This window comes from Lynx canadensis, chromosome C1, assembly GCF_007474595.2.
Source record: "Lynx canadensis isolate LIC74 chromosome C1, mLynCan4.pri.v2, whole genome shotgun sequence".
In the NCBI taxonomy this organism is placed as follows: domain Eukaryota; kingdom Metazoa; phylum Chordata; class Mammalia; order Carnivora; family Felidae; genus Lynx; species Lynx canadensis.
Genome location: NC_044310.1, coordinates 16,331,988 through 16,345,589, shown reverse-complemented (window position 1 = coordinate 16,345,589; position 13,602 = coordinate 16,331,988). Strand labels below are relative to the sequence as shown.

General features: G+C 42.1%; 1 protein-coding gene across 3 annotated transcripts in view; it reads right to left on the bottom strand.

The window, feature by feature from the left end:
* The window catches only part of ZBTB40 (zinc finger and BTB domain containing 40), an 81,015-nt gene that overhangs the window by 36,722 nt on the left and 30,691 nt on the right, over positions 1 to 13,602 (bottom strand). For all 3 annotated transcript variants that reach the window (XM_030324629.2, XM_030324630.2, XM_030324631.1), the window contains exons 2-3: positions 1,065 to 1,829; positions 225 to 358 (exon numbers count right to left, since the gene is read on the bottom strand). In XM_030324629.2, the coding sequence (XP_030180489.1) occupies positions 225 to 358; positions 1,065 to 1,761 (831 nt within the window). In that variant the 5' untranslated portion in view covers positions 1,762 to 1,829. The remainder of the gene's footprint in view (positions 1 to 224; positions 359 to 1,064; positions 1,830 to 13,602) is intronic.

Below are 13,602 nucleotides of genomic sequence, written 5' to 3'. Positions count from 1 at the left end.
GGTATGATCAGTTAAGCATCCTGGATCAAAACGGGTTGAAAGCTGGGATTCAGGATTTGAAAGCACATTGCCTAGTACTGTTGCAAGACGGCTCTTTAGAGACTAAATGTCAAAAAAATTTAAGTTCGAAAAAATTGAGACCTGAGGTATTTTGCATTTTCATTGTTCTGCCCCATATGGAAGGCTGTCTACACCAGCAAACAAACAAAACTCACAGGACCTACCTCCTCCTGTGCACCTTTAATTTCTGAACATTCTTCTAGTCTTTTTAAAACATCCTGGGTAACCAAGAGTGCATCAGAGAAGATACTTTCATTTTCTAGAAGAAAATTCAGCTGACGGCGTTTCCTCTCATACTCTGAGTGCAAAACAAAACATAATAAAAAAAAAAAAAATCAGTGATTCATTATTTGAAGAGATTTTTAAAAGTTTAAGCTGATGACCTTTAGGGCATATACTGCATCTATAACTGACACCTGACACATCAGTTATGGGTAACAAAGAACAGTGTCTCCTACAGCTTCTTCCTTTGTGCCAGCCTCATCCTGGTTAGAATAATGGGTAGACATCAAAACTGATACATCACTATTTCAGTATTGCTTTTCTGCTCTGTAGTTCATCTTCAGACTTCCAACACTCAAAAACACAAACACTTTTAAAAGAAGAATGCCCCAGGAGGAGTTTTGCTTCGGATTTTGTGTGGGACTGGATTGGATTTTGGGTGCCTATCTAGCAGTGGTCTTCAGTAAATTCATCACTGAAACAAAAGAATTCATGGGGCGCCTGGGTGGCTCCGTGGGTTGAGCGTCTGGTTCTTGGTTTCACGCAGGTCACGATCTCACATTTCCTGAATTCGAGCCCCGGGTTCACTATGCACTGGCAGCCCGGAGCCTACTTGGGATTCTCTCCGTCTCCTTCTGCCCCTCCCCTTCACTCTCTCTCTCTCTCTCAAAAATAAACAAACAAACTTTAAAAAAAAGAAACAAAAAATCCACAAGAGTCACTGAACATAGTAACTGACAACAGAGGGACGGATCACAAAACAACTATTACGTGAATGTTACCTGGTTCCATGCTCGCCTCCTTCGCCGCACTAAAGGCCTGTCCGGCAGGGGAGGGGGAACAAACTTCAGCTGGACGAGGAGTCTCCACCGGGGCCTCTGCATTCCCCGGAATCTCCTGGGCAGTGGAAGGACCCACGCTCCTCTCCTGTGCAGCCGTATGGACCGCCTCCTCGGTCTCGGCTTTCACAGGGCCCCCCGGAGGGGCAGAATCCTCCAGGGAACAACGGGGCTCTCCGGCACCCTCAGGGGAAAGGATTTCCCCCTCGGGCTTCTCGGGCTCCTTCCTGAATGACTCTGAGGACGGTGCGGAGACATCCCTCGCCACCTGGCCCTGAACGGAGCAGCTCACGAGGTCGGTCAGAAGGTTCTTACAACTAACGGCCACGTCAAACATCTGCAGGCTGTCGGCTAAAGAGATGATTTTGGAGAAGTTGTGCTTGCCCACAGGCAGCTTGCCAGTGTACATCATTTCCAGCAAGAGGGCAAACTCCTCGGGGCTCACCACAGACGCGTCGATGGAGATGGTGTCGGTGTTGTCCAGCAGGGTTTTGAACAGGAGGCTGGCAGCGGCCAGGACGAGCTTGTGGGCCCGGAAGTAAATGGTGCCAATGGAAATGGTGCAGTCACAGAACTGCTGCTCCTTGCACAGGGTGTAGAGCTGCTGCAGCAGCTGCCGGCTATAGTTGGGGAGCTCCATCGCATCAGCTCTGCCCCGAGGACGTCTCCCCCTCTCTTCTTCCGGAATCCGCTTTCTGCGGATCGGCGCTACATCCCAGGGAAACCCAGAAAGCGCCACGTTAATACCTCACCGGCACAAAGGGAGACGCCACGAACGAAACAGTCAGACAAACAGGCAACTCACTCGTGCGTTTGACAAACGTTTCTCAACAGGGAGGGGCGCTGCGCCAGGTACGCTAAATCATGACGGTAACCGTCACGCGTTTAACACATGGAAGCGACCACGCTTAGCGCTTCATCTGGGAGCTCTCACGGGAGCCTCACAATGACTCAATGGAAACCTTCCCCATTTTACAGATGAGACTGGAGCTCAGAGGTAGTGAGAGAACCAGCCTGAGGAAAACAGCTGTTCAACAGCATATGCGTACCACCCGTGTCAGAGCGGTACGCGCCCCTGCTTCCGGTGAGTTCTCAGCCAAACGAAGAAGGCTCACACGGTTACGTAAACAGACTTTCAATACGCTGTCCTCATCTCATCTGACCTATGTGCAACACAGGACATGGGTCATCACTCCCTCCCGCTGCAAACACCTGTTTCGCTTGCTCTTGCTCTCTCTGGCTCTCCTGTGACCTCACCACCCAGCATCCTTTGCTGGGTCCTCTGGGTCACACTGGCCTCTACCGTTTGGAATATTCCAGGACTCAAGTCATCTCTCCTCCTGTCTTCTGTCCCATCTAATTCCACACTTTTGAAATATCAACAAATCCTGGGGCACCTGGGTGGCTCAGTCGGTTGAGCGGCCGACTTCCGCTCAGGTCATGATCTCGCGGTCCGTGAGGGAGTTCGAGCCCCGTGTTGGGCTCTGTGCTGACAGTTCAGAGCCTGGAGCCCGTTTCAGATTCTGTGTCTCCTTCTCTCTCTAGCCCTCCCCCATTTGCTCTCTGTCTCTCTTTGTCTTTCAAAAATGAATAAATGTTAAAATTAAACAAATAAATAAATAAATAAATAAATAAAAAGAAATACCAACAAATCCGGACTATGCAGTTTATCCTTATCCTGTCAGCTTGCAGGGTGACATCTCGAGCTCAGTCCTGTCCTCTGGAGTCCAGATGCACACCTCCAGCTACCTACTCAGCATCTCCAATCGGAGGCCTGATAGGTTGTTTCAACTTGTATCTAAAACTCTCCTGCCACCTTCCCATTTTATAGCAATTTTGTCTTTCTAGCTGTTCAGAACAAAACTCAAAAGTCAACCTCGATTCCCGTCTTTTCTTCCTACTCCGTATGGAATCCGTTATAAATCCTGTTGGCTCTACCTTCAACACATATCCAAAACCCAATCACTTCCTGCTGCCTCCACTGGCTCTCTCTGATCAGTCCAAGCCCCCGTCCCCTATTATCTGGACTACGACAGCGATCCCTTCTAACCGTCTCCATGCCTCTGCCCCTTTCCAGCACTACCCCCAGGAGTCAGAGGGGTCTTCTTAGCACACAGCCACATCCTGTCCCTTCTCCGCACAAAGGCCTCCTGGGCTTCTGGTCTCAGAGTAAACGCCAAAAGCCAAAGTCCTCCTAATGGCCTACATTCCTCCTCATAACCTGGTTGGCATTAACTCTCTGATGTCACCTTCCACCCGCTCTCCCTCACTCATTCCACCTTAAGCACACTGCCTTCCTCACCGATCACGGAACACACTAAGCATGTTCATCTGCAGGTGTCTCCACACGGGTGCATGGCTCACTCCCACTTCCATCAGGTCTCTGCTCTAAGGCCCCATCACCACTGAAGGCTTCCCTATGTCCTTTAAATAGAAGCCTCTTCTCCATTCCATTCCTCTTACTCTATTTATCAGCATAGCATTATCACCTATGACATATATTTTTACTCATCATCGTGTATCTCCCTTCACTGGAATGTAAGCTCCTTTAGGGAAGGAACTTGTTAAAATCGTCTGCTATATCCCAGAGCGTAAAATTCTGCCTCACACGATGTTGTTGATTAGACGGTGGCATGAAGAAACGAATGGAAGGAAAGCTAACGGCAGAGATTTGCACCCAGAAACCCAGCTTCGGAACAGGGGGGTCAGGCAGTTAGAGGAGGAGCTGACCGGCCTGAATAAATGAGTAGGCACTGACAAGGGAAAGACAGTGAAAGACAACAGGCGCTCGAAGCAGGGAGCCTGCGTGAGGCACATGGACAAGAAAACATCCCCAGCGGTGGTGAGGAAGGGGAGGAGGGGGAGCTGTAAGGATGTCAGTGATACTGGACAGGGAGCATCAGGGGCTAAATCTGGCAGGCGGTGTGGCCACAGATACATGGGCCATGCTTAGGAGCTTGGATTTACCTGAAAGGGAATGAGGAACACTGAAGGGTTTCAAAGGCTTTAAGTAGGGAAGTTGCATGGTCAGAGAGGCATCTTAAATGTATCATCTAAGTGACATTTGCACAGAATTGAGGGAGATAATGCTGGAGACAGGCTCTATTATTGCATGAGTTCACAGATAAATCAATGAAGGCTTTGACCCGGAAGAGTGGCAAGAGAAGAGAGAGAAAGAGACAACCAAAAATATTCAGAAAACGTAACCGTCACGATTTAAGAGTCTGAGCGGATGCGAGGGAAGAGCGAGACAGCTCCCAGGTCCTGGAATGGTACGTGAAGGTGGATGCTGAGATGATCCAGACAACATAAGAAAAGTCTAGGGAAGAGGACATCCAGTTCAGTTTTGGGTTTGATGATCTTATGACCATAGCCAAACTGTACAATCTCACTCGGATAAGGAAAAGAAAGTGCACTGACCAGGGGGTGGGGTGGGGGGGACAAATGTCAGAATAACACTGGTTGCCTTTGTTTGCAAGATTGTGGATGATCCCCTTCTAGTCCACCACCATTTCTTTAATTCCCCACATTTGAAGCTGACAGATAAAAATACAAATATTTCCAAGTTCTGGTTTCTGGTCGGGCACGGAAGGAGCTTAGGAAGTCACCATTCCATCCTGACAACAAGTAAAAAGCTGAAAAAAAATGGAAAGGTCAACAACTCTTTTTAGATCTGTCAGAGAACCGAGGTCACAGGGCAAAACTGCTATCCCCCAAATCGGAGAGAAAGACAGGCAGATTTGGAGAACTGCAACTTCTCAGAACAGAAACCCACCAACAGACACACGGTGGGAACCACGCCAGGAACAAAACAAAAAAGTGAAATTGACAAACTGCCTCAGGCTCAGGGTGGACAAGCCTGAGTTAAAAACTCCAGAGGGACCAAGTCATAATTTTGTGAGTTCTACCTGCAGGAGCTCTAAGGGGTGAATATAGGAGAAAAACCTCCTCCTGCTTCAGGCAGAGGAAGGGAGGGAACTAACCATTTTTAAATACACCCGAGCACTCTGTTCTTAACAAGGCCTAGTTTCAGGAGAAACTATTTTACCAGATTCATACCTAACTGGGGGAAGGAAAATACACTTCACCCCACTTTTAGCCATCCTGCCCCAAGATGTGTGTTGGGGGGGGGGGGGGGTTCTGAAAAACACTGGTGAAGTTCACAGACCAGGGGCACAGGCTCACCAAACCACTGAGACCTAATCATCAGTCTATAAAACACTTCCTCCCCTGCACCTTACCATCCCATCAACTATAGGCTTATTTACCACAATTTCTTTCTTTGTATGTATGTATGTACGTATATATATACGTGTGCATATATATATATATACACACACACACACGTATTTTTTATATTTATATAAATATAAATGCTTACTCATTATATATTTATATATATACATACACATATATACATGTATATACATACATATATTTACTTATTTACTTATTTTTAACGTTTATTCATTTTCTGAGAGACAGAGTGTGAATGGAGGAAGGGCAGAGAGAGAGAGGGAGACACAGAATCGGAAGCAGGCTCCAGGCTCTGAGCTAACAGCACAGAGCCCAACACGGGGCTTGAACCCACGGACCGTGAGATCATGACCTAAGCCAAAGTCAGACACTCAACCAACTGAGCCACCCAGGCACCCCTACCACAATTCCTTTTATCCGGTACTTTATGTCTACCTTTCAAGAAAAACTTTCAAGGGGCACCTGGGTGGCTCAGTTGGTTAATCGTCCAACCTCAGCTCAGGTCATGATCTCACAGTCCGTGAGTTCGAGCCCCGTGTCAGGCTGTGTGCTGACAGCCCAGAGCCCGCTTCAGATTCTATGTCTCCCTCTCTCTCTGCCCCTCCCCTGCTCATGTTCTGTCTCTCTCTGTCTCAAAAATAAATAAAAACATTAAAAAAATTAAAAAAGAAAAAAGAAAAACTTTCAAGACATACTGAAAGGCAAAAATTACAGCTTTAAGGACTGAACAAGCATCAGAACTACACTCAAATATGTCAGGAGTTATCTGACCAAGAAGTGTTTGGTTGTTTGGTTTTTTTTTAAGTTTATTTATTTATTTTGAGAGTGGGTGGGGAGGGCAGAGAGGGGGAGAATCCCAAACAGGCTCCGTGCTGTCAGTGCAGAGCCCAACGAAGGGCTCAAACTCAAAAAAAAAGTGAGATCGTGGCCTGAGCCAAAATCAAGAGTTTGATGCTTAACCAACTGAGCCACCTACACACCACTCTGACCAAAAATTTTTAAACACCACAATTAATATGCTAAGGGCATTAATGGAAAAAGTAGACAACACACAAGAAAGGATGAACAATAGAAGAAAGATGGGAATAAGAAAAAATGAAAAAAAAATGCTACAAGTCAAAAACATAACAGAAATTAGGAATACCTCTGATATGTTCATTGAAAACTGGAAAAAACTGAGGAAAGAATCTCTGAGTTTGGGGGTACCTGGGTGGCTCAGTCAGTTGAGTGTCCGACTTTGGCTCAGGTCATGACCTCACAGTTTGTGAGTTCAAGCCCCGCGTCGGGCTCTGTGCTGACAGCTCAGAGCCTGGAGCCTGCTTCGGATTCTGTGTCTCCCTGTCTCTCTGCTCCTCCCCCACTCACACTCTGTCTCTCTCTCAAAAATAAATAAAACATAAAAAAAAATTTTTAAAGAATTCTGAGTTTGAGGATTGATATAACAATAGAAACGTCCCAAACTGAAAAGCAAAGTGAAAAGATCAGGACAGAGTATCTAAGAACTGCAAGACAACTGCTAAGGTAAAACATATGTTCAGTGGGGATATTTGATGGAACCAAAAGTAAAAGGAACACAAGCAGTATTTGAATAATAATGACTGAGCATTTCCCCAAATCAGTGTCAGACACCACACCACAGGTCGAGGGTGCTCAGAGAACACCAAGCAGGGTAAGCAGCAAATGTTACATTTAGGCATATCATATTCAAACTACAGAAAATTAATACTTTAAAAAAAAATCTCCAAATAAAGGGGGGGGGGGGTGGGGAGGAAGACCACTCTACTTCTAGAGGATCAAAGATAAGAATCACCTCTGATTCCTCCTCAGAAACCACGCAAACAGGAAGAAGGTAGAATAAAATATTTGAAGTGTGAGAGAAAAAAACCAACTTAGAATTCTGTACCCTGCAAAATTACCCTTCAAAAGTGAGGGGGGGAATAAAGCCTTTCTCAGACAAGCAAAACTGAGAGACTCGGTTGCCATTAGACCTGCCTTGCAAGGAATGTTAAAGAAGTTCTTCAGAGAGAAGGAAAACGATAAAGTACAGAAATCTGAATCTACATAAAGAAATGAAAAGCATTGGAGAATGAATAGGTGAAGGTAAAATAAAACATTTATTTCTTAATTCTTAATTGATATAACTGATAACTGTTCAAAATAACAGCAATTTATTTGATTATGTATGTTTATGTCTTGATATACTTACATATATATAAGTCAAATAAATGACAGCAATGATACAAGGGATGGGAGGGGAAAATTGGGATTATTTTATTAGTATATATGGTGCTTGCAGTACCTGTGAAATAGTATAGTGTCATTTGAAAGTGGACTTGAATTAGATATAAATGTATACTGCAAACTACAGAGCAACCACTAAAACAAGTCTGAAAAGGAGTATAACCCATATGTTAGGAAAGAAGTGAAAATGGACTCAGGTGAAATACTCAATTAAAAACCATGAAAGAATGAAAAAAACTCGGAAGACAAAAATAGGAACACAGAACAAGGGCAACATATATACAACATTAACAAATACGGCAGATATAAATCAACTGTATCAATAATCGCTTCAAACATCAATGGTCTAAATACACCTATTAAAAGGCAGATATCAGGGGCGCCTGGGTGGCGCAGTCGGTTAAGCGTCCGACTTCAGCCAGGTCACGATCTCGCGGTCCGGGAGTTCGAGCCCCGCGTCAGGCTCTGGGCTGATGGCTCAGAGCCTGGAGCCTGTTTCCGATTCTGTGTCTCCCTCTCTCTCTGCCCCTCCCCCGTTCATGCTCTGTCTCTCTCTGTCCCAAAAATAAATAAACGTTGAAAAAAAAAAAAAAAAAAAAAAAAAAAAAAAAAGGCAGATATCAGAATAGACTGAAAAACAGGACCCAAACTCTATGTTATCTGTAAGAAACCCACTTCAAATATAAAGACATATAGATTTAAAGTAAATCCACAGAGAAAGATATATCACGCTAGTACTAATCAAAAGAAAGCAGGAGTAGCTATATTAATTTCAGACAGAATACACTTCAAAGTAAAAAAAAAAAAAACGATCAGGGATAAAGAGGGGCATTACAAAATAGAAAAGGGGTCAATACTTCAAAAAGACATAATCTTTTACATGCATATGCCTAACAACACAGTATCAAAACAAGGCAAAGTGAAAGAACTGCAAAGAGAAATAGACAAATCTACTATTATAGTTGGAGACTTTAAACATCCCTCTATCAAAAATGGACAGGTCCAGCAGGCAGAACTTCAGTAAGGACACGGTTGAAGTCAACAGTACTATCAGTCAATGGGGTATAATGGGCATTGATAGACTTTCCACCTAACGACAGCAGATTAGACATTCTTCTCAAGATCACATGAACATTCACCCAACTAGACCAATTCTGGGCCATAAAACTCCCTTAACAAACTAAAAAGAATAGAAATACAATCTCTGCTCTCAGACCACAATAGAATTAAACTAGAAATCAATGACAAAGAGATAGCTGGAAAATCCCAAATACTTGGAGATTAAACAACACACATTTTTCTAAAATTTTTTAATCTTTATTTATTTTTGAGAGAGAGAGAGACAGAGTACGAGCAGGGGAGGAACAGAGAGAGAGGGAGACACAGAATCCGAAGCAGGCTGCAGGCTCTGAGCTGTCAGCACAGAGCCTGACGTGGGGCTTGAACTCATGAACCGTGAGATCATGACCTGAGCTGAAGTTGGGACCCTTAACCAACTGAGCCACCCAGGCACCCCAAACAACACACATTTTTCTAAATAATACATCGGTCAAGAAAGAAATCACAAGAGGAATTTAACTAGGGGGCGCCTGGCTGGTTCAGTAGATGGAGCAGGTGACTCTTGACTTCAGGGTCATGAGTTTAAACCCCATGTTGGATGTAGAAATTTAAAAATATATATGTCCTAAACTAAATGAAAATGTAAATACAACTCATCAAAATTTGTAGAATGCAGCAAAACCAGTGCTTAGAAGAACATCTATAGCACTGAATGCGTTTTCAGAAAAGAAGATCTAAAACCAATAATTTAAGCCTCCACCTTGGGATAGAACAAGAACAAAGTAAATCCAATTAAACAGTAGAAAAAAATTAGCAAAGAAATAAATGAAATTGAAAAGAGTAAATGCATAAAGAAAAATCAATGAGGGGCGCCTGGGTGGCGCAGTCGGTTAAGCGTCCAACTTCAGCCGGGTCACGATCTCGCGGTCCGTGAGTTCGAGCCCCGCGTCAGGCTCTGGGCTGATGGCTCAGAGCCTGGAGCCTGTTTCCGATTTTGTGTCTCCCTCTCTCTCTGCCCCTCCCCCGTTCATGCTCTGTCTCTCTCTGTCCCAAAAATAAATAAACGTTGAAAAAAAAAAATTAAAAAAAAAAAAAAAAGAAAAATCAATGAAACCAAAAGCTCTTTCTTTGAAAAGATCAATAAAATAAGTATGTCTCTAACCAGACTAAGGAAAAAACAAAAAACAAAAGGAAACAAAACAAAAAACACAAGTTACTCATACAGAAATGAAAAAAGGGACATTACTATAGATTTCACATAAAATAAAAGGAAAATCAAAAAATATGAGCAACTTTATGCCCACAAATTTGATAACTCTGACAAAATGGATCAATTCTTTAAAAGATACAATCTGCCAAAACTCACACAAGAAGAAAGAGACAATCTGAATAGGCCTAAATCTATTAAAGATATTGAGTAATTAATACTGGAAACACCAGCCCCAGATGGGTTTACTGGTGAATTCTACCAGACATTTAAGGACAAAATTACACCAAATATCTACCATCTCTTCCAGAAGACAGAATCAGAGAGAATACTTCCTAACTCATTCTATGAAGCCAGCATTACACTAACACTAAAACCAGACAAAGACATTAGAAGGAAACACACACACACACACACACCAACACCTCTCATGAACCAAGATACATAAATCCTCAACAAAGTATTAGCAAATCAACTCCAACAATATATACAAAGAATGATACACCATGATCAAGAGGGATTTATCCCAGGTATCCAAGGCTGGTTCAATATTTGAAAATCAGTAAATGTAATCCATCACATCAACAGGCTAAAGAAGAAAAATCACATTATCATATCACTTGACAAAATCTAAAATGCATTTATGATTAAAAACTCTCAGCAAGTTAGGAATAGAGAGAAACTTCTTCAATTTGATAAACAACATCTACAAAAACCAACAGCTAACATTATCGTTAATGGAGAGAAACTTGTTCTTGCTAAGATCAGGAACAAGGTAAGGGTGTCCCTTCTCGCCATTGCTTTTCAACATTGTACTGGAAGTTCTAGCTAATTAATAAAACAAGAAAAGGACATAAAAAGTCTACAGATTGGGAAGAAAGGAATAAGACAGTCTTTGTTTACAGATGATCACTGTCTCTGTAGAAAATCCAGCAAAAAAATCAACAACAAAAAAACCCCTAATAAGCAATTATAGCAAGATTGCAGGATACAAGGTAAATATATGAACATTAATCACTTTCCAATATATCAGCAATAAACAAGTAGAACGTGAAGTTAAAACATTACCACTTAATTAGGACCTAAAAACAAAATTTTAAAAATGAAATATTTAACAGTAAGTCTAACAAAATACGTATAAGAGTTATATGAGGAAAACTATAAAACTTTGATGAGATATCAAAGAAAAACTAAGTAAACGGTGAAATGTTCTATGTTCATGGATAGGAGGACTCAGTTTTGTCAAAATTTCAGTTTTTTCCCAACTTGATCTATAGATGCAACACAATCCTAATCAACATCGCAGCAAGTTATTTTGTGGATACTGATAAACTGTTTCTAAAGTTTATTTGGAGAGGCAGATTAGCCAACTCGGTATTGAAGGAGAGTAACAAAAACTGGAGGCTGCTCAATTTCAAGGCTTACTACAAAGATACAGTAACTGAGACAGTGCAGTATTGGAAAAGAGCAGATAAATCATCCCACAAAAATACAGTCAACTGATCTTTGACAAAGGAGCAAAGACAAGACAAGGCAAGATAGTATTTTCAACAAATAGTGCTACAAAAACTGGACATCCACATGTAAAAAAATGAATCTAGATACAGACCTCACAGCCTTCACAAATTTAACTCAAAATGGATCACAGATCTAAATGTGAAACGTAGAACTAGGAAACTAAAAAACAACACAGAAGGGGCACCTGGGTAGTTCAGCTGGTTAAGTGGACTCTTGGCTTCGGCTCACATGTTACAGTGGTGAGATCGAGCCCCTGTGTCGGACTCTGCACTGACAGCACTGAGCCCGCTTGGGATTCTCTGCCTCCCTCTCTCTGCCCCTCCCCTGCTCGCTCTCTTTCTCAAAATAATAAGAAAAGAAAAGAACATAGGAGAAAACCTAGATGAACTTGAGTACAGTGATGACTCTTTAGCGGCAACACCAAAGGCATGATCCCTAAAAGAAATAACTAAGAAGCCAGATTTCAAATTATAAAAAAAAAAAACACTTTTGTTCTGTGAAAGGTAATGTCAAAAAAATGAGGAGACAAGCCACAGACTAGAATAAAATATTTGCAAAAGACACATCTGTTAAAGGACTACTACCCAAAGAACTCTTAAAACTCAACAATAGGAAAACACACAACCTGACTAGAAAATGCACCAAACCTTAACAGACCTCTCACCAAAGAGATAATACAGACAGCAAGTATAAGAAGCAAATATGAAAACAATGTTCAATATACATCATAAGAGAATTGCAAATTAAAGCAACCTATTACAATGGCCCAAATCTACAACATTGACAATACCAAATGCAGTGAGGATGTATAGTAACAAGAACTCCTATTTATTGCTAATGAGAATGTAAAATAGTACAGCTGCTTTGGAAGACAGCTTAGCAGTTTCTTAGAAAACAAAGCATACCCTTACCATATGATCCAACAATTGTGCTCCCTGGTGTTTACCCAAATGAACTGCCCACACAGAAAGGTGCACGCAGATATTTATAGCAGCTCTATTAAGAACTGCCAAAACTTGGAAGCAATCAAAATGACTTTCAGTAGGTAAATGGATAAATAAACTGTGGCACATCCTGATAATAGAACATTATTCTACACTAAAAAGAAATGAGGAACGAGCCATAGAAAGACATGGAGGAAACTTAAATGCATATTGCTCAGTGAAAGAAGCCAATTTGAAAAGGCTATATACTGTATGAATCCAACTATTGTATTCTAGAAAAAGGCAAAATTCTAGAAAAGGCAAAACTATTGAGGCAGTCAAAAGATCAGTGGTTGCCAGTGGTTGAAGGAGGATTTTTAGGGCAGTGAAATTATTCTTTATGATACCACAATGGTAGATTCATGTATTATACATCTGTCAAAATCCACTGAGTGGACAATGCCAAAAGAGTACCCTAATGAAACTATGGGCTTTGGGTGATAATAAGTCCACGTAGGTTCACTGATTGTAACAAATGTATCACTGTGTTGTGAGATAGTGGGGAGCCTGCGGGGGAGGCAGGATTACTGGGAACTCAACTGTACTCTGTACTCTCAATCTTGCTGTAAAACTAAAACTTCTCTAAGAATTAAAGTTCATTTATTTAAAAAAACTTCATAAAACGAATGTAAATTTTTCGGTTCTCATCACCCCAAACCTTATCTATATACCGTGGTATTGAACATTGTGGAACATTCATGAATTCATAGAATTTTTTTTAGCTTACTCACAGTATCTTTAAGAATATCTAGCCCTGGGGCACCTGGGTGGCGCAGTCGGTTAAGCGTCCGACTTCAGCCAGGTCACGATCTCGATCTCGCGGTCCGGGAGTTCGAGCCCTGCGTCAGGCTCTGGGCTGATGGCTCGGAGCCTGGAGCCTGTTTCCGATTCTGTGTCTCCCTCTCTCTCTGCCCCTCCCCCGTTCATGCTCTGTCTCTCTCTGTCCCAAAAATAAATAAACGTTGGAAAAAAAAAAAAAAAAAAGAATATCTAGCCCTACTGTTTGAATACAATTTGTCTTAATATCTGGATTATAAAAATGCATACTTTTTTTAAAGAAATAAAGTGCAGACTGGGAGCTGACATGTGATACTAGTAGCCGCAGGGGCAGGACTGGAATCCGTATCTCCGGTTTTCTAGTGGAAAACAAACAAAACAAAACAAAACAAAACAAATGCTGTAAGATTTTAAGGAGGCAAAAGTAGGAGCTATATTT